Source organism: Dipodomys spectabilis, unplaced genomic scaffold, assembly GCF_019054845.1.
Source record: "Dipodomys spectabilis isolate Male_0828 unplaced genomic scaffold, ASM1905484v1 ptg000783l, whole genome shotgun sequence".
NCBI classification, from domain to species: domain Eukaryota; kingdom Metazoa; phylum Chordata; class Mammalia; order Rodentia; family Heteromyidae; genus Dipodomys; species Dipodomys spectabilis.
This window is the reverse complement of record NW_024871460.1, coordinates 13,205,342-13,232,967: the sequence shown is the minus strand read 5'-3', so window position 1 is coordinate 13,232,967 and position 27,626 is coordinate 13,205,342. Positions and strand designations below refer to the sequence as shown.

Below are 27,626 nucleotides of genomic sequence, written 5' to 3'. Positions count from 1 at the left end.
GCAGGCCCGGGGACCCCCAAATCCTGAAATTTACCGGTCCTTCCCGCCGTCCCGCTCCAGGCCGCGCACCTTTCACGGCAGGTTCGTCCACAGTCCCGATCGGAGCCCACCGGGCGCTCGGGGCAGCCACCCGGTGCGGCTCACGTGACGCCGTGTGCGGGGCGCGTGCGGGGCGCGTGCGAGCGTGGGGTGCTGTGACCTGGCGCGCTCGCGTTGTTGTTCTCATCTGTGCAGTGGGTGTGATTCGTTTCTACCACCAACCGATGTGAGGTCGGGTCATCTGCAGCCACACTCGGTTCCCTTGGGAGATTGGTTTGGGTCGTTCCGGAGCCCTCTCCCGCGCGCGCCCCGCGCCCCACGCAGCCCCCCGTCTCCGGGCCCGGCCCTTGGCAGTGCGGCTCCTTCCCGCTCACCGCCGGCCTGCAGAACTCCACTTGTTTCCCCTTATCTGTCACGTCGCTGCCGAACCTTTTAATTTCACATGTAAATTCCAGGTAAAACTTAAATGTGGGACTTGGTGACAGCCTACTTCAGAGAGTTACAGACTTGTATTTGGTGATAGCCTGCGCCCCAGTAGATCAGAGAGGCATGCCAGATGCTGGTCTATGCAAAGATTCAAAAAGTGTAGACATTAGGCCCTGGGCCACCTTAGGGTGCTGCCTTAGATTGGCTCGCCTTCATGAGTGGTCATACCATGGATCTGTACATTCGAGCTATCAGTTTTTAATACAGGTAGTTTTTTTTTTTAATTGTAAGAAAGTATTCATTGGAAGCACAACTTCCATTCCGATTCACTTTCTAGGGATATCTTTTTTCTGAAGCCCTGGGGTTAGATTGCTTCCCAGTCCTGAACCTAAGTCTGCTATACCTCAAGTTGCTGTATTTTCCTACTGATTTTAAGGAAACTCTAACTCTACAATTAGACTATGTTAAATTGCCTAGTTCTAGAAAGTATTTGAAAATCCTGACTATTTATAGTGCTAGGTTGTCTCAGATTGGTGACCTCCAGGGTATTTTAAACAATCACAGTAAAGCATTTGAAGGTTTCTCAAGTGGAATATGATAAAGAAAGAGTGTAAGGCTCGATTGAGACCAGTCTCTTCAAGATCCTGTTTGAGTGATTCACTCATAAAGCCAATTCGGGGTATCATCTGTTAAGTGGGGATAGTGAAAACTATTGAACTATGTCATGAACATATCAAGAGATCAAGGAATATTAATTCAAGAAGTATTTTCATTCCACCTATGTCCCCGGCATTGGCTGAGATCTGGAGACAACAAACTGAGTTATGGACTTACATTCTGGTAGACCAAGTGTAGGAAGAAACTCCTCACAATTGAGTGGCTCAGGCAAGGTTTCTGTGTACCATTAAAAGTGTTGGGAAGTACTTCCCAGTACATACTGTAGTGTTCATTACATAGTGGGTCTAGGTTTTACTCAATAATACTGAATTATACTTTGAATAGAACATTTAAGTAAATACAGGTCTGAAGTTTATTCCTGTAAAATAGTACAACTGATAAGAATCAGATGTTACTTGATAGTCTAATCATATTTCCCCTTCAGTGCTATCAGTTGGAAATTCTTTCTTCAAGATTATAATATCTCCGTTGAATTACTAAGAATGTTCATTATTAGTAAGTTGTTCTTGGTTTTTGAATTCTTGGTTCGAATCCAAATACATGAGTAGAGGACCATGGGAGCATGTCCTTTACTCTGCTTCAATTCTGTGAAAGGATGACAGAAATTACCCCATAAGGTGGTGCTGTGGGATAAGTGAGCTACTCTATATTGCTTGGTACATCGTAGATGATAAGTAAATATTAGTTCTCTTTCTTTGATCACAAAAGCAAATTACAGAATGGAAATACTCTTAATTGCTAAGGAAGAGGGTTTTGTTCTGTCATCAATAATATGTCTTTGTTACTGTATTGGAAAAAATGCTTGAAATTTTATTTTCAGACACTATTATAGTCATTCAGAATGATAACTATATATTGAATAATGGCACTAAAAATATTTGTGGGAAAGTGATAGCTGTGGTTACCAAGTTTTTGTGTGAAGTTTTTTGCTAATTTTTATTCATATATATCTTGAGATTGACCCGTCTATTCCCTAAATATTAAATGGATGCTTTTCAAAAAAAAAAAAAAGAGTCACCAGTTTCACATGCTGTAAGTCTTCTAGCTATTTTTTGTATAGGTTCTGAAAAGTATGCTAAATTTTTTTTGGAGGGAGTTTTGCTTTTCTTTAGGTTCTTGATAACCAGCATGAAATAAACCTCTTAACTTGCCATTTGAGTTGTTCAGCTCATTTTGTAATGAAACAATCACACCTTTCAAGTCTTTGCAAAGGGTAACTGAACGTACTAAGTGAACAAAATCCTCTGGGGAAATATCTTCAGGGTAATTATTGTACATGGAAATAACTGTATTACAAAATTGAAGATGTAAGTTTCTCAGTAAGGGAATACTAGAATTAAAAAGACTTAGCATTAGCAAGAGACAAAGGCTTGCAACCAGGCAGATTGCAGTGCATATTGGAAAGCAATGAGAAGCCTTGGGAAATTGAAAAATCTTTTTGGCAGTTTGGATATAAGTATTGTTGCACTTTTTGAACTGGAATAAAACAATTGAAGATATATCAATTGAATAGTGAAATGTATTTTCAGTATTTTTTTCTTTCATTTTCTTTCAATGTTACTCTTTCTATCCTCTCAATAAGTATATCATCTCGAGGCATAGACATTTAGTAAATCATTCAACTCCTCTTCAACTCCTTTGTTCATATGCACAGTGGTACTCTTTATCCATATGCACAGTGGCTTTACTAAGTACATTTAAGTATATTTTCCGTGCTTTCTGGTTTGTTGGTTGTATATAACTTTGAACTTTAATGTTGAAGTATTATATATACAATATTTACAATTAGAGTGTATGATATTGCTACCATCCAGATGAAGATAAGATTTTAGTTTCCTAATGTTTCCTTCTCTTTCCATCAGAGGTGACCATTTAATGTTTAACTTGAAATCTGCTCAGTGTAATTTCATTGGATTCATTGCAAAAATTGTAAAATAAGCTATATTCAAGACATACTATTTTTTAAAAAGATTGAGTATCCCATTTTCAAAAAATTTCCATCAGAAGTATTTAAAATATCAGATTAGCTCTTTTTAGAGTCTTAGAATATTTACATTTACACAAAGAGACATCTTGAGAATAGGTTCTACACTAAGGACGAAAATCATTCATTTCATATACACCTATAGTAAATTTAAACAATATATTTAATTTAAAATTTCATACATGAAATTTTACTTGTGACACTCATTCATATTTTACATTAGAGATGCTGAATTTGTATCTATTAATTAAAATCAAAACAGGTATTCTCTGCTTTAATTCCCATGAAATTTAACAGCATGTTACTATTAGTAAGGATGATGTATTTTTCTTGGAAGTTGATTTATTTTTATTGCTATTTTTTTTCCCTTTGGTGGTATAGTATTTGAAATTAGTGGCTTGTGTTTACTCAGTAAGCAGGTATGCTACTATTTGAATCACATCTTCAGCTCTGGTGCTTCAATTGTTTTTTTGTTTGTTTTTGTTGTTGTTGTTTACAGTTTAGTGGGGGTTTTTTGCCTGAACAGGCTTTATCTCCCATATAGCTATTAACTATTTTGTGAATATATTAATATGTTAACATATCAAGGAATATTTTAGTTTCACTATTTTTTTACCTGTGTTGTCTTCAGACTATGAGTTTTCAGTCTCCAATCTTTGAATAGGTAGGATTTGAATAGGTGTATTCCACCATGTCCAGTCTGTCCAGAATAGTTTTAATTTTTTTGTTATAGTTACAAATGTTACTATTTATCTCAAATGGTAACCTCACAAAAATAAAGTTTCACTTTTGAAAAAGAATATTTTTTCTTTAATGTAGTTACTACTGAAATTGTATCTCATTCCCTTTTAAGTAAATATGTATGCAACTGTATTTTAGGCATAGTTAACATGTTTGGAAAAAATGTTCCAAAACACAAGTAATTGCTTCTAAAGTTGTTGACAAGAGACTGTGAGGCCAGTATGTTTTCTTTGTGAGGTTATTTTGTTGTGGTTGTTGTTGTTTGTGCCTGTCCTGGGACTTGAACAAAGGGCCTAGGTGGTGTTCTGAGCTTTTTTACTCAAGGGTAGTGCTCTACCACTTGAACCACTGGTCCACTTCTGGCTTTTTCATGGTTAATTGGAGATAAGAATTTCATGGACTTTTCCTGCCCAGGCCTGCTTTGAACCACAATCCTCTGAGAAGCAGAGGCTTCCTGAGTAGGATTGCAGAGCCACCTGTACCTGGCTCATTGTAAGTTTTGTTATTAGACCACTACTCATTGAATAAAACAGTTAACTTCAGTTTGTCATCTTCTGCATTTAGAAAAGTAAGAAATTGGATCATGTTACTCCAATACAGCAGCTGTATGATTCTAAATGCTTACTCAGTGATCCCTCATTGACAAGTAAAATGCAAGAAGCTCAGACTTGAAATTCTTTCATCAGAAAATCATGGTGTGTGTGTTTGTGTGTGTGTGTGCGCACGCACATGTGTACGTGTGTACCTCTGTATTTCTTGCAACTTAGTTTAACATATAATCTCTATCTCAGTAAGGGGAAATGACAATCTCATAGATTTACAAATTTTAATTTCCCTTGTTCTGCAGCTATTTTTTACTTAATTGTAACTATTAAGGTAGCACGAATATGTATAACATGTATATGTATATGTAGCATTACATGTATCTATTAAGGTAATATGTATATGTTTGGAAATAATGAGCATTTTTAAAAAGGTAATAATTAGTCCTCAGTTTCTATTTGGCTTTAGCCCTCAGTAACATTTTTAAAATATGGAAATATCTCTTTAGACCATAGGAAGGCATGTATGAGTGTAATTTTTAAGGACTGAGATACTGTAGATATTCTCTCTGTACTTAAATTGCAAAAACATTGCTGGGTGCCAGTGTTCACACTTGTAATCCTGTCTACTCAGGAGGCTAAGATTTGAGGCTTATAGTTCAAAGCCAGCCCAGGCAGGAAAGTCTCTGATACTCTTATCTCTGATTAAATCACCAAAAAGCTGGAAGTAAAGCTGTGGCTCAAGTGGTAAAACACTAGTTTTGAGCAATAAAGCTCAGGGATAATGACCAGGCCCTGAGTTTAAGCCCAAGAGCAGCACACACAAAAATATGTAAATAAAATGAAATATCAATTCTATGTGTGATCAGTTTATTTACCTTCCTATTATCTCTGTTTCACTATCTAAATTTGGAATAGAATATGATTTAAGTTCTTCACAGAGACATTGTAGATATTAAATGAGTTACTATATAGAAGGCATTAACCAAGAATGTTTATAAAAAGAATTAGCTTTTACAATATATTGAGGTATATCTGTTGTTTTTGTTACTATTTGCCCTACTTTCCTAATGATAATTGGCTATCCAGAAAAAAAAAATAATATAGTATTGATGATGGTGTTAATGACATCTATTAAAATTTAAATTATAATCAAAAAATTTCTAAATGACAAGATTATTTAAGAATGTCTCAATATACATTGTTTTGACAGCTTTGTGTGTGTGCACGCGCGCGCATGCTTGCACCAGTTCTGGACACTGTCCTGGAGCTTTTATGCTTAAGTGTTCTACCACTTGAGCTACAGCTTCATTGGCCTTTATTTGGTGGTTAATTGGAGATGAGTCTCACAGTTTGCTGCCCAGGCTGGCTTTGAATCCCACTCCTTAGATCTTAACCCTCCTGAGTAGCTAGGATTATAGTCAGGAGCCACCAGCACCTGGCTTGTTTTAACAGCTTTTTGAGATAGAATAAATTGCACTTATTTGAAGTCCACAACTGGATTTAACTTACTAATATTTTAAGGCGTCTTATTGCTATATCCTTAAGATGGTATCTTCTAGAATTGTTTCTTGAGGGGAAGGAATAATACATTTGTCTGAGTTTGTTTCAGTGTAATGTTGGCATCGAATAGTAAGATGAGAAATATTCCCTTTTTTCCAGGTCTTTAATGGTTTGTATAAAATTAGTATTCCCAAATGTTCAGTAGAATCCCCAAGTGTTGGGTAGAATTCAGCAGTAAAGCCACTTGGGCTGGGAAAATTTTTAGACACACAATCTCTTTAATAGAGATTTAAGTTATCTCTTCTTATTGTACTTTGAGAACTTTTGTCTACCAGAGAATTTGCCTGTTTTATCTCCTTATATAAAGTGAAATAGGTATAAAGTTGCTTACAATGTTTATTTTTTCAGTATATATACCACCTCCTTCATTTATGATAACTGGCAAAAATTTTTATGTATATTTTGTGTTATTAGGTATGTTCAGTTAATTGACCCCTCTATCATTGTGAAATGATTGCTTTTTTTTCTTAGTAATATTTTCCTAACATATCTGACATTGAAATGTCTGATACATTAACTTTCTTTTTATTCATTTAAGCATAAGTGTATTTTCTCTATCCTTTTATTTGTAACTTAATGTTTAAAATGTATTATTTTAGGCAGCATATAGTTTTTCTTTTAACCAGTCTAATAATACCTGCCTTTTTATTAGTTGAAGCAATTTGCATTTATTGTGGTTACTATGATGATTAGGCTAAGTCTCATCCTGCAGTTTATTTTCAGTTTATCCATTGTTCTTCCTCCTTTCTTTGTTTTCTGCTTCCTCTACTAATGAGCATTTTCATCTTCTTTGTTAGCTAATTGGCTAGATCCTTTATCAAATATGACTTAATTGACTCAGTAAAATTATGCCTACTTGCCAGTATTTCCTCAGATTTGTAAATTATCGGACTTGATATATTCTCTGATTAGTTTTAATTCATTACTTTGCACAACATATCTTCCTCATTGACTTTCTCCATCTATAAAATGGGAATAATAAAATCTAGCTTTATAAATGTTACATTATAAAAAAATAAATGTTAACATTATTTACATTTAATTAATAGAACCATGGTCATATGTTTCATACTTCAAAAAACTATATTATATTTTCTTATACTTTTTTTGGGTCATGGGTCTATATTATATTTTCTTATATATACCTTTTTTGTTTTTTGGTCATGAGGCTTGAACTCTGGGCCTGGGCTCTATCCCTCAGCTATTCAGCTCAAGGCAAGTGCTCTACTATTTGAACCACAGTGCCACTTCCAGTTTTCTGGTGGCTATTTGGAGATAAGAGTCTCAAGGACTTTCCTATCCAAGCTGGCTTTTATTTATTTATTTTTGGTGCTGGTCCTTAGGGTTCGAACTCTTGGTGAGAGTGCTGTCCCTGGCCTTTTTCGCTCAAAGCTAATGCTCTACCATTTGAGCCATGGTACCACTTCCAGCATTTTGGTGGTTAATTGTATGGAGCTAAGAATCTCATGGACTTTTCTGCTGGGTCTGGCTTCAAACCATGACCATCACATCTCAGCCTGTTGAGTAGCTAAGCAGAACATTTTTTCTAAACAACTCAACATGAAGAGTTTCTTCACTATTAAAATGCTTCAAAAACCTAGTTTTTATGGTTTGGGTTTTAGTAAAGTATTTGTGGTTTCTAGAGAAAAACAAAAATGACCAATTATTTTCAATGACAGGAAGATGGCTTGTGGAATCAGTTGAGTGATGCTTTGTGTATACTTTTTCCACAGGTTTTGATTCCCACCATGGCCATCACTCAGTTTCGGCTATTTAAAGTTTGTACCTGCTTAGCAACAGTATTCTCATTCCTAAAGAGATTAATATGCAGGTAAATAAATTCTCTATTCATATTTCCAACAGTAGATTTGATAACATTCCTCATGATGGATGTTTCTAATGCTTGAAAAAGTTTTTGTGTCTTTGTATTTTTGATGATGTATTTGAAAAATTAGAATGGGCACAATCAAAAGCAAGTACTACCCAAAAATTAAAGTGGGATGGAAAATGAGGTCTGCAGTTTCCAATTCCAGAGTTTAAGAAGCTATCAATACATTTTGCCTCAGGTATACACCTTTTGTTAGTAAGACATTTAATATAAAGATAATTACTTTGTTTTCCACATGGCTACTAAGCAGTCATATATATGTTATTTGGGACTGTTTCATCAATAGAACTGTGAGGTATTTGTTTTGACTGAAAAGTACTGTGAAACATATACTGACAAAACTAAAGTAGAATAAAGTGCCATGGGGCTTATTGCTAAAAATACAGTGGTTTGGGATTTTTGTGGTTAAGATCTAGGCTCTTTCATTGGGAATAGGTATATGAAGTAGAATTGAAATGATCATTGGGAGAGAAGAAAGAAATGGAAAAATTTGGTGACAGGCTGTTTAAATAACCCACGAAGACAGGATTGAGAGTGTAAAAAAAAACAAACCCAACAACAATGAATTGATTGTTTAGATCATAGAGAATGAAGAGGAATGGCCAGAAGTTCACTGCAATAAGAGTGAGTGTTAATTGCCAGAAAGCAAAAGATTAAAAGAAGCATTATGTTAACAGTAATAAATAATAGCTGTTTTCTTCTTCCATCTATATTTTCTAAAATGCTGTTCAATACAGGTCAGCTTTACAATGGAAATTGCATATGAGTTAACAAATATAAAGGACCTTTTTGTTGTTTTTATAAATTTCTGTGGTCAATGTAAATATAGTTAGGAGTGATTACATGTTGTTTTAAAGAACATCAACCTTACATTAGGACAAACTTCAGTGTCATAAAGAACCTGAATTATGTGTTTTAAAGTAAATTTTGTAGTAGGCTCCTTATATAACAAATGCAATCTAATTTAAACATGAAAATATTTCTATATTTATCTTTTAAAGAAAACATAACTTCTAAATGTATAATAAAAATAACTGACTTTACCAATTAACAATAAATGCTTTATAATTCTTGAACTGAGGTAAATGACTATTCATTTCTAATAGCTATCATCTTTCCAAGACTTCATTATGTATCAAACTCTACATACTTAACTATGTCTCTTAATTAACTGTTCACAAGAGCCTTAAGTAGAATATATGCATTATAACAAAGATATTAAAGTTGTGATTCTAACTGGATTCAGTAGATGTGACATTGAAATCCATGATTTAAATAGATTCCGTATCTCACATTATTAACTGATGTAACAGTACATCCTAACTAATGTAGTCTTTCTCATACTAATTCTTAGATCTCAATACAGTTTAGTTCAATCCAATTTGGCAGTTAATTTTACCATGAAATTTATTGTTAGACATAAAAGTCTGAGCTACCATATTTAAAATAGCATGGCTGACCCAGAGCTTTAGAAACCAAAGCACTCCCAGGGAGCATGGTTTCAAACTACTTTGCAGTTATGTTCTTGTCTGTTCTGAGTCCTCACCCAAAACAAGGTATCTTGATTTGAAATCTCTTCATAATAGCTTCATGAAATATTTTACAATAATTGTAAAATTGAAAGATCTTGTTATATAAAACTTTAATTGCTGTCCATAATGCTTTTCATTCATGTTTGTTTGGGTGGGTTTTTTTTTTCTCCAATGTTTATATTAGGTCTGGCAGAGGAAGAAAATTAAGTGGAGACCAAATAACTTTGCCAACTACAGTTGATTATTCTTCAGTTCCAAAGCAGGTAAGTTTTGAGAATTTTCAATCATTTGGAAAAATTCCAAACTATTCCAGTATATTATTTTTCAAACTGATTATATATTATTAGTCATAAAATTAATTTGGCCCTCAGAATTTTGTTGCTTTTCTTACATTTTTTAAGTTCTAAAACCTCTCTGAGTCTTCATTTTATCTGCTATTTCATTGATGATATTTTATATTTTTGAGTGGTTTCAAGTGTTTCCTATTATTTTTTGAAACATTTTTGTCTTAAAGTCTTAGGCAAGGTAATTCTAACCTTTATATCATGTTCAAGTTGTTCTATAGAAATGAACTTTACATGCAAATTAAGATGTATTGTTTCCATAGATACTGAATAATTACTTTTTAATTGTTTCATAAACCTTTTAGATACTATTTTCTGAGACTCAGTCTTTTGGATAATTTTTTTTTTAATCAGATCATCAGTTTGATTTGACTTGGATGAATTCCAGCCTTCCTTCTATGCATTAAAATTGTAATGTTAGTTTACTTTTCGAAGCATATACTTTTGTTTTACTTAAGGAAAAAAATGAATAGAACAAAACAAAAGAGAACAGAATAATAATGTCATAATGTCTAGCCCACAGTACAAGTTTGTTTTTTAAACCTTTGATTTAGTTTGTGATTTGAAATACCTATTTTTCTGTGGGTAAAAAGTTTGAAAACATGTTCTTAAAAGTCTAGTTTTCTAATAATGGATTAATGAGATGTTTATTAAGTCTCTTTCTCCTTTTTTGTTGATAATCTTAATCACATAGACAGATGTAGAGGAGTGGACCTCCTGGGATGAAGATGCACCCACAAGTGTAAAGATTGAAGGAGGGAATGGCAATGTGGCATCACAACAAAATGCTTTGGAACAACTGGAACCTGACTATTTTAAGGACATGACACCAACTATAAGGAAAACTCAGAAAGTATGTTATTAAAGATTTGTGGTTTGGAAGACTTCAACTTCCTTTAATTAAAATTAAGACAATATAAGAAGTATTCATTGGCCTCCTTCCAATTATCACTAATAATTATTTTTGTCATTTTATATAAGAATTTCATATATTCTGATGCCTTAAATACATCTAATAAATTATTTTCCCAAGTCTTTTAGTACTATAAGCATTTATTGGAATTCTGCTGTCTCTCAGATGCTGGACTCTAGTCTCTGCTATAGGAGAATAGGTTGAATAAGTAACAGTTCGAATAAGTACTCATACAACAAAGAGCTTCCTGGGCTCTCAGGTCTTAGAGTAATTATTATGGTTTTGATAGTCATACATACTTTATTTAATCTCTTCTGAGTTGAATATGGAAGATGTAGAGAATTACTGGATAAAGTCCAGTATCCAATAGTATCTCTTCCTTATATGAAAATTATACATGTGATTTTTTTTCAGTTTTGAATTCAAGGTATTCTATTTGCTAGGCTAGTTCAGTACTACTGAGCCATGCCTTCAGCCCAGTTTTTCACTGGTTATTTTTACAATAATGTCTTGCTTCCCATTAGGTTTGTGCCTGGGCTGCCATATGCCTACTTCAGACTTCCTGTTGTATCTGGGATTATAGGTTCAGGCCACTGCATCCAGCTTCCCTGCAATGGAGATGGAATTTTCTGCCTGGGCTTCTGGCACCTTGATCCTCCTAGTCTTAGCTTCCCTCAGTTTTGGAGGACAGATGCATACCACTGTGCCTGCCTATATAGATTGAGAAGGAAGGGATCTTGTGAACTGTTTTGCCTAGGCTGGCCCTGAATGGTGATCTTAGCATTGTCAGGCTCCCAAGTAGCTAGAATTATAGGCATGAGCCACTGGCTCCTAGCAGTGTACTTTTTTTTTTTTTAATTAAAGGAGAGGTTTAGAATGAAGTTTGACAGACTTCTCTCCCATCACTCTTTCTAGCCAATTCTACTTTCCAGAAACAACCATACAACAACTTTTACTATTTCAGCTTTTACTAATGATCATCAGTTATATCATCATTAATCATAATAAACATATTTCCTGATTTGCCCATCATAGATAATGTTTATTAACACTAAGTTATGGTAAATGAAGATTTATTTCTTACTACCTTACCTCTGTTCCAGCTCCTTCAAATATAGTAATGTTATTACAATATCCTCTGTTTTAGAAAAGCAATGTTTCATTTGTTATTCATTTAAATATAAAAAATGTTTGGTTCAAACATTGTATACTTTATAAAATGAGAGTGTTATTTATTCTGCATCTTCCTAACCAGCTTCAACTGTCTGTTTATTTTTGTGTTATTTAGGTAGAAAACATTTAGGTCCTGTTCTGTTGTATCATCCAAATATTTAAGTACTGAAAAGGATTAAATTACATATTTTCAAGGATCTTTTAGGTTGTCTTATTAGATGAATAACTTATGTTGTGGAAATATATCGCTGTTCTTCCTAGGAACTTAATGTACTGTAATAGTGCTTTGCTAAATTAATTAGTGTGGAAGTGCTTTTAAAGTTATAAAATTTCAAGTAAATATATTCTTATACTATGCCTGAGTTAATATATGAATATATCAATACATGCTGTGGTGGGTAATTCTACTTTTGTCAAGATGAACATGTTATTGCTTAATTCAGTAGCTAAAGATAATTATAAAGATAATTATATAAATAGATTAAAAAATAACAGTTTAAGTGAGATATAATTTTTCTTGCTATAAGAATCATTTGTTTGGGGCTGGGAAGATAGCTCAGTGGTAGAGCGCTTGCCTTGCATGCATGAGGCCCTGGGTTCGATTTCTCAGCACCATATAAACAAAAAGAAAAAAAATCCGGAAGTGGCGCTGTGGCTCAAGTGGTAGAGTGCTAGCTTTGAGCTGAAGAGCTGAGGGACAGCGCCCAGACCCAGAGTTCAGACCCCATGACCGGACCCCAAAAAAAAAAGAGTCATTTGTTTAAACAATTGGCTAGGAATTTTAGTACTCAACAGATTGTTACTATTTGTTTGATACACATTTAAAAAGAAGACAGCATGTTTTAAGCACTAACAAAATACATTAATCAATAATTTGTCTGTTTTATGTAGTTTTGTGTAAAATATCCTTTCAATTCTAATCTTTCAGATTGTTATTAAGAAGAGAGAACCGTTAAATTTTGGCATCCCAGATGGTAGCACAGGTTTCTCCAGTAGACTAGCAGCTACACAAGATATGCCTTTTATTCATCAGTCGGTAAGTACATTACAGAGTGTAGGAAAAAAACCTAACGTTTTATTTCTGTTTTCTTTATGGAAGAGAAAAATAACTATGAATTAGACTTCATCTTTAAACTACTTTGACTTTGAAATAGTTTTAGCAGTTCAAGAAATTGAGCACAGTTTTATCCAATCCTAACATTTTTATGAAGTTGCAAATTATGTCACATACTGAGTGAGATAAGAGTCTCATTATGCGTGTGAAAGGTAGAGAAAATGTGTTACTCAGAAATGAAAACTTGATATGATTATACCTAAAATGACTTAGCTTTAATAGCAGGTAAGTTTTAAGTGAATTATTGTTTGTTTCACACATGGAATATAAGTGTGATTTTATTTAAGATTGATTGATTTAAGTTCTAGGGTTCAAACTTTGGGTCTTACCTTTGCTAGGCAAGTACTCTAAAATCATTTGAGCCATATTTCTGACCCTTTTTTGCTTTAGTTATTTTTCTGATAGGATACTAAGCTTTTTTTGTCTAGACTTACTTCAGACCACAATCCTCCTAGCTATCCCTCCCAAGCATCTGGGATTGTAGGTGTGAGCCTGGCTCAACATTAAATTAAACTTTTTAAAGGAAAAATCATACAGAAATTACACAGCTTGAATTTACAACCTTGGAGCCATGTCAGAATTTGCTTTAAAACACAAGTACCAACCAGGCACTTATGACTCATGCCTCTAATCCTAGCTACTAAAGAGGCAGAGATCTGAGGATCACAGTTCAAATCCAGCCAGAGTAGGAACGTCTGTGAGATTTTTATTTCCAATTAACCACCAAGACATCAGAAATGGAGCTGTGGTAGAATGCTAGCCTTGAACAAAAAAATGCTCAAGGAAAGTGCCCAGGTTCTTTGTTCAAGCCCTAGGACTTGCACCAAGGGCAAAAACCCTATAAATACCTATCTAGGCCTCTTCTATCTGTGTTCTATACCAACTCCAAGTTTAATGATTTTAAGTAATAAGTATTTATTTAATCAGGAACCGACCAAAAGGTCAACTAGACTGGGTGGTTCTAGTTCAGGGTTCCTATTGTGTATGCAAACACTAGGATAGGGCAGTAGTCTACTCTTGATTGTGCTTGGAGGAATTGTTTTAAAGGTGGCTCTTTCTCTTTAAAGGTTTGGCTGGGCGCCTTTGGCTCATGCCTATAATCCTAACTACTCTGGAGGCTGAGATCTGAGGATCAAGGTTCAAAGCCAGCCCAGGAAGGAAAGTCCATGAGACTCTTATCTCCAATACAAACCACTAGAAAACAGGAAGTGGCACTGTGGCTTAAGCGGTAGAATGCTCGCCTTGAGCTAAAGAACACAGGGACAGCGCCCAAGCCCAGAGTTCAAGTCCCACGACTGAACAAAAAAAAAAAAAGGTTGCACACACAGAGCTACACTTTGTTTCCATGTACCTTTTTTGGTGGTGGTGGTGGTGATTGTAGGTCTTCAACTCTGGGCCTGGGAACTGTCCCTGAGCTCTTCAGCTCAAGGCTAGCACTCTGCCACTTGAGCCACAGCGCTACTTCTGGCTTTGAACCTTGATCCTCAGATCTCAGCCTCCTAAGTAGCTAGTATTACAGGTATGAGCCACTAGCGCCCAGCTCCATGTACCTTTTTATAAGGCTTTTTATAGGGCTGCTTGAATTTTCTCATGTCATCACTTAGAAGTGATCAGATAATGAGAGAAAAAAGAGTGAGATGGAAAGGGAAGTAGAGTTTATTGGGAGGAGACAATATTAAATAAATGATACACAAAAATGTAATTATAAACTTTGATTATTACTTTTCAATTATATAGTGCAATGAGAACATAACATCACAGCATTCTAGATGTTTTTCCGAACAACAATAATCTTTTACATTTCTTAATTTTAAACTTTATTCATATCAATTTAATCCATATTCATGTGGTTCAGTTCTACCTAGAAGATTTTTAATATTTATCACATTATGTTATTAGAGTTCTAATATCATTTATTTTAAATATATAGCCACTCACAGAGTTGGGTTGGGATTGATGGGCAGATGGAGAACATTTCTATACTATTTTTATTACTTTTCCCCTCAGACAAAGTATAAAGGAACACTGATTATGTGAGAAAGAAGAGTAAACCAGTGAACTTGCTCACTGCACCAATTTATGAATTACCATTCATTCAGTAAATTACATTCTTCTTTTAAACTAAACATGCCATTTTCTCCTGAGATTCATCATTTGTGCTATAAGAATTGTTTGCACTAAGGCTATTCACTTTTTTTCTGTCATTGTCACTTTTTCAAGTTGTTAACTTTGGATGCTTTTGATGGGTGGATAGATGTACTTTTTTATGTAACTAAATTTTTCTGTCTTAATACTTTCTAGCTTTTTTTTTCTTAAAAGGTCATCTTTACTAAAGTTATTTCCTTTTTTGGTGGTCTGAATACTTTAACTTTTTATATCTAAATGTTTTATGTTCAGTCATATTTCAGTGGAAAATGGGTAAATTTTAAGAATGGAAATTTATTTCACAAAAAGAAAAACAGACATAACCTAATAGCATGAAGAAAAATTATATGTTAAGGTTTTAAAGAAATTCAAAGTAAAGTAATGAAACACTACATCTAAAGCTCTCTTGAATAGCAAAGATAGAAAAGAAGGCCATGATCAGTGCTGATGGACGTACAGGAAAAGACTTCTGCTGTTGTGGAGACAATAAGTGTGTCAACTTTTTAAGAGTCATAATACTTTATTTCAGTACTTTTTAAAAGTGCACCTTCTGACTTACCTGCTCTACCTTTGGGAATACATATTAATCAAATCATTAGAAGTACTAACAAGGCATATATTAATTGCAGTCAGGAAGAAAACTCAATTATTTTAACATTAGAAGAAGTCTGTTTATAAAACAGTAAGCCTTCTGTTCATCACCTGTATAATAACAAAATAAATTTTTAAAAAGAATTCTTTCATAATTTTACACACTGTCAATTCCATATCTACATAGACATGCTAGAATGACCATTTACAGTGAAACAGGGAAGAAGAGCACTATTAGTGGTCTGACCTGGGCAGTAATGGGAAGCAGTAACTGATCCAGTGACAACTTAGGGAACAGGATAAGGAGGTATGAGGTAAAAGCATTTCAGTAAAGATGAATTTTGCTCATTTACTGGGTGGAAATAGGATGGAAACAGGAAGTATCAGTGGAAAAATATCTATGAATTATGGAAATGGCTCTGTGGCTCAAGTCGTAGAGTGGTCAGTCACCCTGAGCTGAAGAGCTGAGTGACAGCACCCAGGCCCAGAGTTCAAGCCCCACAACCAAAAAAAGAAAAAAAGTCTATGAATTAAGTATGCTTAAATGAAGATGAGTGTATTCATTTGGAAACTCTCAGCATACCTTAGTCCAGTCAAGCATTTCTGATTATCTGGGAGCAGTCTTTTTTCTCTCTTTTTCTTTTTTACCTCTTACTGAAGAGAGAGGCAGAAAGAAGAAATGCTCTATTGTTTCTTCCAAACTAAGTAAGCAAAAGCAGAAAATTAAGTATAAAACACGAGGAAAACTGGATTTGCCTAGGTCTTGGTTACACCTCTGAAAGTCATGCATCATAATATTGTCTGGAAACCTTCAATTCTAGGCAAACTGGAGCACAGCCACTTGTACCTCACTTGGTTTGGAAGCTGAGATACCAGGGTAGAGTGACAGATTCTGAGTTTCCTTGTTAATTTTGCTTTTTTTTTCACTACAGTCTGAATTGGGTGACTTAGACACTTGGCAAGAAAATACTAATGCATGGGAAGAGGAGGAAGATGCAGCCTGGCAAGCAGAAGAAGTTCTGAGGTATTTGAGTGTTATTTACATTGCCACTTGAGTAGAAGAACTAGATTTGTTCCCAGTAATGTTGAAGGTCAAGGAAGTGTCTTCTGCCAAAGATCTTTCTTATCATTTGAACCTTAGAAAATTTGGATTTGCTCTGCATTTCAGGCTGCATATTTTAATAATAAAAGAACCACCACTACATACCCTTCCAGATCAGCAGTTACAACTGTTTTTAGTTCCTCATGACTGAGGATATTGCCCAGCACTACATATCTGAATGAAAATAACTAATGTAACACTAATATCTCTAGGAATAGCCAAATTAGCCAAATTTGAAATAGATAAGTCATAAACTAGTTATTCTACAGAAAAGTCAATATTATTCTGCAGCTTGTTCTTTGTGTGTGTGTGTGTATCCGTCCGTGTATCCTGGAGCTCTAACTCAGGACCTGGATGCCACTTATAGGGTTGTTTTTTGGCACCTAATTGGAGGTAAAAGTCAGAGAGACTTTCCTACGTGGGCTGTCTTTGAATTGCATTCCTCATTATCTCAGCTTCCTGAGTAGCTAGGATTATAGGCATGAGCCACTAGTGCTTGACATTCTGCAGCTTTCTAAAGTTCATTTTTGATTGTTGTCCTCCTTTATGTTAGCAATAAATTCCGTTCTTGTTACTTAAGACATTAGGTCAGAAGTAAGAACAAAATTTAATTTAAAGGATAGCTTATAACTATGATTACTGATGAAAACTCACATTTAAAATGTATTGAGGGCTGGGAAGGTGGCTCAGTGGTAGAGCACTTGGCTTGCATGCCTGAGGCCCTGGGTTCAATTCCTCAGCACCACATAAGCAAAAAGAAAAAAGCCAGAAGTGGCACTGTGGCTCAAGTGGTAGAGTGCTAGCCTTGAGCTGAAGAGCTGAGGGACAGCACCCAGGCCCAGAGTTCAGGCTCCAGGACCGGACCCAAAAAAAAAAAATGTATTGAATTCATGCATTTTACACTAAAATACAATGATAACAGTTTTTTGTGGTTTAAAATAAAATTGTTTTTAACATAGGGATAGAAAATAAAATACCTTTCACCTGACCATCTTAAGAGGCTAGAAAATAAAGTACCTTTCACCTGACCACCTTAAGAACTGAATTCATTGTCTTTTAGTATCCATAATTTAAAATTACCTTGAATAACCAGCAGAGGGTGCAGTTAGTTGAAAGTTCTTGCTGATAATCAGTTCTTGTTTTGGGCTTCTTTTTCAGCATTTTTGTTTTGTGTTTTTTGAAGGAGGAAGGGGTTCATATTTTAAAATATACCACTAAAGTTGTGAGTTTTGGGTCAGTAATTCAGTTGTTCACAAAAGATTTTTCCCTCACCTTTTTTTGTTGTTGGTACTGGGTTTTGAATTCAAGACTTTGTACTAAGCATTCTGCCACTTGAGTCATGAATGCTTTAGGGGTTTTTTTTTGCTTTGTTTTTTGTTTTGTTTTTTGGTCAGCTGTGGGACTTGAACAGAGCCTGGGCACTGTCTCTGAGCCTCTTTCTGTTCGAGGCTATAGCACTCTACCACTTGAGCCACAGTGCCACATCTGGTTTTTGAGTGGTTTATTGTAGATAAGAGTCTCACTGGGGGTTTTCTGCCTGGGCTAGCTTCAAACTTGGTCCTCAGATCTCAGTCTCTTGAATAGCTAGGATTATAGGTAGGCATGAGCCACCGGCATCCAGCTAAGTTACTGTTTTTATAATAGGATCTCATACTTTGCCCGACTAATCTAGAACTACAATCTTCTTACCTTTGCTTCCTGTGTAGATTGGTTGCAGGTATATGCTACCTTGTCTAGTTTATTTGTTTAGATGTGGTCTCACTTTTTGCCTTGGCTGACTTCAAACTATGATCTTGATATCCTCAGGGTCCATAATTCTTTGCCTCCCCGGTAGTATTTGGAGAATTTAGATCATTAATGTTCAGTGCTATTACCCTGTCATGTTACTGTTCATGTAGTGTTTGGCTCTTTCCTACTCTTCTTTTGATTATGTGCTTATCTGATGGGGCTTATTTTTTCTTCTGTTTTCATGGTTATATTTTTATGTTTTATATTTTCTATGTGCAGGTTTTCTTTGAGTATCTTCTGTGGTGCTGGCTTAGTAGTCATAAATTGCTCCAGCTTTTATTTATCAGGGAAGGTTTTTCTGCGTCCTTCAGTTATTGGAGCTTTGTAAAGTAGATTAATCTAGGTTGGCAGTTATTTGCTTGCAGTGCTTCAAATAAATACATTATTCCATACCTTTCTTGCTTTTAAAAGGTCTTCTAGTAAAAAAAAAAATGTCTTGTTCTGATGGGCTTACCATTGTGCATGACATGGCACTCCTTCTTGAAGCTTTATTTGCCATTTTACCCATTTTGTATTTTCTAAAATTTTCAGGCAGCAAAAAATAGCAGACAGAGAAAAGAGAGCAGCAGAACAACAAAGGAAGAAAATGGAAAAGGAAGCACAGAGGCTAATGAAGAAGGAACAGAACAAAATTGGTGTAAAACTTTCGTAACAAATACTCTTCAAATGTCATTGTGCCAGTAGGAGAAATCTGAGCTCCACAGCCCATACAACATTTGTATGGATTTAAGAGTATTTATGGAATACAAATACACTGCTTGATTTTAATGCATTCATCAGGCCATTCAGGAGACCAAGATTCTCCCAAAGTACTTGGAACTCTTAGTGATTGAGACTCAAAAGGACAGAACAGATGTACGCAACTATTTTCTTCAACATTCTCCAGACATACAACATTGTTTGCTGTAGAAAAATTATTACAAATGGAATATACCAGTACCTCTCAAGCTAATGTTTCTAGCTAAATAAATGGGTGTAAATAATTTTATGGTGGAAAAGAACTCTGCTATCTATTATGTTTTCCTTCAATGTGTATAATTATAAAATAAATAATTCTGCTATTTTTTTGTTTCCATGATCACCTGACCTAAATTAGACAGACTATAGGTAGGGCTTTCACTTCCTTATTTTCATTGTAAGAAGCTATGTTGGCATACATTTACTCTAGTGAGAACTGGTATTGTTTTATATATCATTAAGGAATTTGATGATTTGAATTTTTAAGATGACATTAAATGCAATAATTTTATTTATCAAATATTTTTACATCATTTTCTTTCAATGATGTGATATTATACATATTTGTAATTTATATTGCATGTATAAACATTGAAATCGACCAACATGTCCAATTTGTCTTAAATTATTATAACTTGTGAGTTTTAAGAACTAGTATTAGTACTCCTACCCTTTGTTACAGATTAAAGATGTTTTAGGGTCCTTAAGTACCATAGTTACTCAAAAGCCATTAATTTACAAGTGCAGAAAGCCTTTAGTTCTAGTACTTCAAAGGTCTTAGATGATTTCTATATCAGTTTTATATATCTGACATAATGCTGCCTTTTGACATCACTGATTCATCAAATTTCTAATCAAGTTAACAATAATCATCTCTTATTAATAGTGTTGAATACCTTGACTAGAAGAAATAATTGCACACTGTACTTGTAAGGAAGTAAAAACATCTGATAATTTACCACAATTAAAATACAGCCTGATTTTCTATGCATTTCAAATTTTGAAGATTTTTACTTTCTTAAAAGTTATTGACCAGAATTAATATATATTTGAATCAAATTAGTATTTCATAGTAAAATCATTAACTATGCAATGAGAGTTTCCTAAATCTTTAAAACAAACTTCCAGACTAAATGTGATTATAGAGCTTTGGTGGAAAGCTGGTTATAGCTGGAAGCTATACGTGTAATCAAATTGAATTAGACGCAAAATTTTAATATAAGTCTACTACTTACCTATTTCGTTATTTTTGTCCCTTTAGTTACACACAAGATTTCTCTAAATTTGAAATTCATAAAGGAAAACCCATTTAATTACTTTCACTGAAGCTTTCTTTAATAGATGTGTTGAAGCATGATTTTCATGTTTGTGAAGGTAGTCCTTTTTGGCTCTTTGGATTTTGATTGTAGAAAGAGCTATTAGAAATTATGGCTTACATGATTAAATAGGAAGAAATAGATTTTTCTCACAAAAAGAACAACTCTGAAGATTTATTTTCATCTTTGCTATGTAAACTAAAGTCTTTTATTAAGGATATACAGATCGTGGCCCCAAAAGAAATCATTAAGTTAAATATGATAAATATCCCATGGTAGACATACCGTGGCTGTCTTTGCTCCTGGATTTACGGCTTCTTTTTAAGTGCTTTTAATTTTATGAAGAATTACTATGTATAAAAGGAAATCTGGGCAAGCTTACTTAACTAAGAAGTTCTACCCATAATCTGAAATGTGCATTTAAGATTTAAAAAAAGAAATCAAAGATGTATGAAACTTGTTTCATACTCGTAAAGACAGACATTTAATGGTTCCAGCCATTTTTTTTTCTATTAGGCTTTAGTTTAGCCTCTTCTGACAACCTATTTAATTGGACATTTTAGAACTTGCAATTTAAAAATTCTTCATATGAATTCTGTATTTTGACATTCACTTGCCTCTGGCCAGAGCAAGAGTTTTCTGGCTATAGATTTGTTGTTGGGCAGAATCCACATTTGTATTAGGTTTCTAACACTACTTTGGAACCAGCTACTACCGTAACATAGATAACTATAGTCAAAGTTTTAAAAAGCCTAAATATTTGTTAATAGTCTGTTATCTAAGGTCTGGGCCACCTATAGTTGATGATACATATTTTTTAATCCTATGTAGTTTGAATTTGTGATAATCTACTGCTGTGATTTTTTATACTGTCCCCTTGTTCAAAAGATTTCTCACTGAGTGTAGAAGAGAGGCCAATTGTTATAAGTTGAATAGTTCTTGCAGAAGCTTGCTGGGGAGAGTGTCTATGGATTGTTGCAAGGAAGAAACTTCTGCACTTTTAGCTAATTTGAGGGCTGAAGAAGATGCTGGATCTGAAGAGTGTGATTGAGTTAATAACTTAAACTGCTTTGTGCCATTTGTTTTTTGTTGTTGTTTGTTTGTTTGTTTTTGTCCTAAAGACAAATATAAGTCATTTATTTTCATAATTTTCTTAATTTTAACCAAGGCTGCTTTTATATGGTTATATTTTATATGCTTTTATGGTTATATTTCTTTTGAAGTCACTTAGGTGTTTTGTTTTTACTTTGCTTCCTACTGTTTATCGTAGCCATGGAGTGTGCACTATCACAGGAGTTAAATTTTGAGAGGTACTAAGTTGCTTTTCACCACAGGTCTTAGGTCCTTTCTACTTGGAAAGACACTCGGAAGCCACTCCCTGCCCCCACTCATGCAAAGGTTTTCTTTGTTAATGCCCTTGCATGCAGTATTTTCCTTTGACACTGCTACGTCACTAGCACTCACTTTTGCAGAGAATGTTTTAATTAAAATCTGCAACCAATCCACAATAGTCTGAGCCTCTCCTTCAAAAGACTTTTATGGCTATTTTTGCAGACTTACATTACATATTGATCTGATTACAGCAACTTGGGAGAGTCTCGGAGTTCTCTACTGCTGCAGAAGTGGTGCAACATTAAGCAGCTTGTTGAGTTTGTGTTTTATTGGTACTGCTTGTAACTATTCAGTTGTGAGACCCTGTACATGCTTTTCTTTATGAGGTTCTACCCACTTTTCTTATTTCTCTCTGTAGAGTAGTACTGATAGTCCCTTCCTTGCAAAAGAAAAATGGGGCTGATCTTGTCATCTTTAGTACATCCTTCACTAGAACTCTAAATTTAGTAAGAAAATGAATATTATGTGCTTAATGATTTGAATCTTAAATGTCCCATAAAAGGCCCTGTGCTAAGGCTTAGTTGCTAGTCTGTAGTGCGTGGGAAGAATGTAGGGCCAATGAATTGAAGGTAGAGCATTGGATATGTGCCTTTAAAGGGGATATTGGGACCCCCAACCCCTTCCTCTCACTTCTCTGCCATCCTATAATGAGGTTTTCTCCACCTCGTTCTCCCACTATAGTGTATTGCCCCACTACAGGCCCAGGAGACCAAGAGACCATGGACCGAAACCATGACAAAGGGTTGTATGAGGTATTCTGTCACAGCAGTAGGAATCTCATGTGTTTAATAGTGTTTGTAACAATGACTCCTGACAATCTTGTAAGATAGATATACTTATTTCACAAGGAAGGAAGACAATGCTTAGCAAATCTAGTTTTGCTTGAGCAAGAGAAAGGGAAAATAAAAATAGCAAGTTGACAAGCAGGTTCTATTGCTGGTTAATCAGCAGTCCGTGTAATCTATGGTTTCTATTGCATCTTTGATCTTCTAGCTGTTCTCTATTTACTATTGAAAATAGTGTTATACATTATTGTAGATAACACCTATTTTCTAAAATCTTAATCAGAAGGAATTTTATATTTTTATTTTTTCTGAAAATAGCTGAATGTAAATGCTACATAATTACATGCTCCTTGTTTCTTTGGATGAATATTATAATCGGGGCAAAATGAAATGCAGTTTGTATTTAAACACTTGCAAATATAGGCCAATTAGCTTGTTTGATTTGTTCATAATTGAGGGCAGTGGCACAGTTTCATGCATTTACAGCCAAGAATTATACTTAAAGATCTAATACAAAACTAAGCTTATCCAGTTACCTCATTAACATATGTCTTTAGGATTAACTTGTAAGACTGTATAACAGAGAAAGTCATAGAAAATTCAAAGGATATATTTAGAATAGTGTTAGGTTGACTTAGGCCAGTTTTGATTTATTGTAAGATAACTACTGCCTCTTGGCTTCATTGGACTGCATTTTATTATAGTGCTAAGTAAAGAAAAATGTGCCTAAGGATATAGATATATTTGACTTGCCATATTTCAGTTGAAGTACACAAAAGTGCTAGGAGATGCATGATCATGTCAGAACTCTTTTATGTACTGCTTTCAGTAATGAAAAATTTCAGTAGAGAAAATTAGTAAGATACTTTCCTCTTTTAGTTTTTCTCCATGCAACCAACAAGCCAGAAATAATGTGTTGGTTCCTAAGAAGTAAAGGTCAGTTTAAAATGCCAGCACCTATTGTTTATTGTAGAAAGAGAAACTGGCAAACCATTTCAAACACAGATCTATTTTGACTACAAGGAAGGGATGCAGGTTCTTAAGTTGCAATGCCTACCTCTAATATTCAGAGCAGAGAGCGGGAGTCAGGATGCTGGCTGCACACTTTATTTTACCATAGGCCCTGACGTTTCCATGGCCTCAGGAGATAGGGAGTTTTCTCTCCAGTTGAACCAACAGGACACTAGCCGACAGTCTTTGGGAAAGAAAATGTTAGTAGACAATTTCATTCAGCATTCATTTATAGCATGCCGGAGAGATCTCAGTATTTAGCACCATCAGAGAACTATTCCAGTTAACCCAGTTTCTGTGTGTGAGATATCAGAACTGGCAATTCCCCCCGCCCCCCCCCCCAAAAAAAAATGTTTGCAAACCATTTTCAAAGGTGATTTACAAAAATCACTGCAAGGCCAAGGGGAAGGGCAAGTGTCAGGGTTCCAAGCTTGGGACTATTCCAAAAACTTTGCTTGGGTAATGTGTCTTATATATTGGGTATTTGATGTTTAAAACACTTTTGAGAGCCATTTACTTTTTAAGATGGAGATCAAGAGAATAATAGTTCGAGGGTAGCCAAGGCCACGATCTGTGACAATAGTTTATAAAATCTGTAGCAAGATCTTCAAGAAAGAGAAAATGAGAAAGGAGACTGTCTGAAAAGTAAATAAAAAGGGAACTCAGAGGCATAATTCAAATGCTGGAGTGCCTGCCTAGCAAATGTGAAGCCCTGAGTTCAAACTCCATACCACCACCACCGGAAGAAAAAAAAAACAACACAACTTCAACAACGTTGAATGCTACTGACCTATTTCTAACTTACAACAAAACTCTTCTTCTGAATAGTGCGTAAACCTTTGAATTTTTAAGTTACTCAGAATTATTAGAATCCTTATAGTCATCTTGTGTAAGGGAATATCAGTGGTAACAGATACATGGACATGGATTTTGTAATTGCCTTTTTTCAGTGGGAGTTTGTTGAGACCCTATTAAAATGGCCACAGATAGTTTGCTATGAACCAAGTTTCCTAGGTTACTGCCTCCTTGGGCACATTGTGCCAGCTGAAGTTGGGATTTTGTAAAAAGTACTTGCTGACCCAAAATGGAAGTGGCGAGCTACCACAATCTTTTAAAATAAAACCCTCACAAGAAAAAAACCTGTCAGACCCAACTGGTTGGGGAGGGCTAATGACAAGTGTGAATCACGGGTTTTCTTTTTCTCCTGCAGCAAATGTCAAAAACGCTTGGCATCTGAATGAATTGCATTTTCCCTCATTTCTGAACAGCTCAACTTGGAAAGATCAGCAGATCCCTTTGGGAAAAATCTTTTCTTATAAATTGGAATGTTTGCACTCATAACTGTAGGAAACATTTAACATTTGCTTTGATGGGACAGCAACTTATTCAATAGAATGGAATTGTTCTTTTTTTTCCATTTTCCTGCCTGTTTGTACATTACAGGCACCCGAATGACTAAACACAACTTTGAGGTACTTCTTTCAATGGGATCAGATCGTCCTGCCCACAAAAGCAGCCAACGCCTTGGGCTTCCGAAAGGCGAGTATGTTCCATCCTTTATTTATTCCAAGGGACTCATTTGAGGGAGACTTTGTTGAGAATAAAGGCAGTAATTTTCCACAGACTACATGCTGAAACCCTGAAGAAGAGGAGGGGGTGTTGGAGTAGTGAGAGAAAGAGAAGGAAAAGAAAATAGAATAACTGCTACAGGACTTCTTGCTTTATCCTTAGGCACATGGAAAGGAAATGCTATAGCCAGTGTCTCAAATGAGTACCTTTGAAGGATTTGGTTTTTGTAAAGATGACTATAAGACATACAATTGGGTACCTTTGAAGGATTTGGTTTTTGTAAAGATGACTATAAGACATACAATTGGGTCTCCAGGATTAAATGCTTCCAATTTAATTACACAAGTAAGTGTGGTTCATGATGATTCCTTTTCATTAGTCCCTTTTTATAAAAAAAAAAAAAAAAAAAATCTAGTTTTAACTAAGCAATACTCAGGTGATATTTCTTTCTGTGGCAACAGCATATACCAAAATCAGCCTTTTTATCATATTATTAAAGTATAAAAAGATGCTTTAACTTAGCAGCAACTAAAAGTAAATAAGGAGGGACTTAATTTATGGTGGATACTAATATTAAATATTCATTTGGGCTGGGCTGGCCCACAGGAAAGACCTGAGTCAGTATGGCTAATTATTTTGGAATACTTCCAAATATTCATCTCCAGAAATAGTTCCCTTTCCAATTCAGCCCAATCCTCCAACTGCTGGCTAGAACTGCATGATGTAGCAGTGTAAATACCAATGTGTGCTCTGTAAATACCAATGTGTGTACCTAAGGCACATGTGTATTCCCACAGAAATGTTCTTCACAGAGACAAACCTCTTCCAGACATGCATCCTCTGTCCTGGAGTCCAGCCCTTCACATCTCCAGGGTTTCCTTTCTCCAATTAACCTGTTTCTCCTAATGCAATCATTTTTCTTCTTTGATTCAAGCATTGATGTGTATAAACATATTCTATCTCTTCAGTTCTCTATATTGTAAAATAAGCCTTTACTTTCATATCTCAGCAACTACCCACTTCTCACTCTTCATTCACAGCAAAACTAAAAGGGAAATAAAACCACCTCTAATTAGTTGCACATTTATTCCTACTTTCTTCTATTCACTCTTTTCTTTGGCAGTACTGTAGGCTTGAACTCAGGGCTCATACTTGCTAGGCTGGCAAAAGACCACTGAGTCACACCTCCAGTCCTGTTTTTCACCGATTAATTTTGAGATAGGGTTTTTGTTCCCACGGGGCATGTGCCTGAGATATGATCCAGCAGCTTCTGTCATCATTGAAATCACAGGTCTTTGCCACTGTGCCATTGTGTCCAGTTTCCCTCCATCGAGAATAAATCTCACAGACTTCAGCTCCTGGTTCTTGGCCTGACATATATGCACTACCGCTCCCAAGTGTTGTTGAGAAGAGGTCTCAGCAGTTTGTCTGCACTGGTTGGTCTTGAGCCACAATCCACATTCTCAGCTTCCCCAGTAGCTAGGGTTACAAGCATGAGCCACCTCTGTCTAGCTTTTTTCCCATTCACTCTTTCTGCTCTATTTTGGCTTCCATTCCTGTTTCTTCTAAGAAGTCTTGACAAGGACACTGAGACCTTGCTGCCAAAGTCTGTGTCTGGTAAATGTTTTCATGTTTTCTTTTGGTTCTTCACTATACTGTTCTTCACTCATTCAGCCTGGTTTTCATGGTGCTTAGTTCCTCCTGCATTTAGACTACCTCTTCCTCTGCTTATGTCAGTTCTTTGTCCTCTACAGCTAAATGTGGAAATATGACAGGGCTCAGTTTCTGTCTTCCTTTTCTTTGTACTATTTCTTCAAAATCTCATCTGTTCCTGTAGTTTTAACTACTACACAGAATTGAGATCCAATCTTATAACTGTCAGCTCCTGTTATTCTTTTTTATTGCACATATATGCACTTTCTTATTTGGCTTCTCCACATAGGTATTTTAATAGACACCTCAATTTTTATTCCCAGCCAATTGTGTTTCTCTTGAACTCTTCCAATTTTCAGCAAGTAGCACTCCCATTGGCCCAGTTGTTTAAGCCAAAAATCTAGGGGCTATCCTTACCTTTTCCATTCACCCTACTACCTCTTAGCTATCAGCAGATCCCATTTGTTCTTTAATTGTTCAATTTGGTCATTAATCTAATATTTCCCTCTCTAGTTATGATCCATCATCTGCACTATTAGAATAGGTCTTAAAAGGTCTTGTTCACGCTATTGCCCCCCTATGATGAATGTATTGTGACT

At 35.3% G+C, this 27,626-nt stretch overlaps 1 protein-coding gene across 2 annotated transcripts; it reads left to right on the top strand.

Moving 5' to 3' along the window:
- Ebag9 (estrogen receptor binding site associated antigen 9) lies at positions 1–21,682 on the top strand. 2 transcript variants are annotated; one of them, XM_042672934.1, is made up of 7 exons: positions 1–81; positions 7,707–7,804; positions 9,578–9,656; positions 10,432–10,590; positions 12,752–12,859; positions 16,606–16,697; positions 19,095–21,682. In XM_042672934.1, exons 2-7 carry the CDS (start codon positions 7,722–7,724, stop codon positions 19,213–19,215), a joined length of 642 nt encoding a protein of 213 aa, XP_042528868.1. In that variant the 5' UTR covers positions 1–81; positions 7,707–7,721; the 3' UTR covers positions 19,216–21,682. The 2 variants fall into 2 exon arrangements, with proteins under 2 accessions (XP_042528868.1, XP_042528869.1); XM_042672935.1 differs by lacking the exon at positions 1–81 and adding an exon at positions 477–494.
- The last annotated feature ends 5,944 nt before the right edge of the window (positions 21,683–27,626 follow it).

Bases quoted from the DNA above. Each gene is read 5' to 3' on its own strand.
- Ebag9 (XM_042672934.1), top strand. From the start codon at position 7,722: ATGGCCATCACTCAGTTTCGGCTATTTAAAGTTTGTACCTGCTTAGCA. The intron at 7,805-9,577 runs GTAAATAAATTC...TGTTTATATTAG, and splicing joins CTAAAGAGATTAATATGCAG to GTCTGGCAGAGGAAGAAAAT. The intron at 12,860-16,605 runs GTAAGTACATTA...TTTTCACTACAG, and splicing joins TGCCTTTTATTCATCAGTCG to TCTGAATTGGGTGACTTAGA.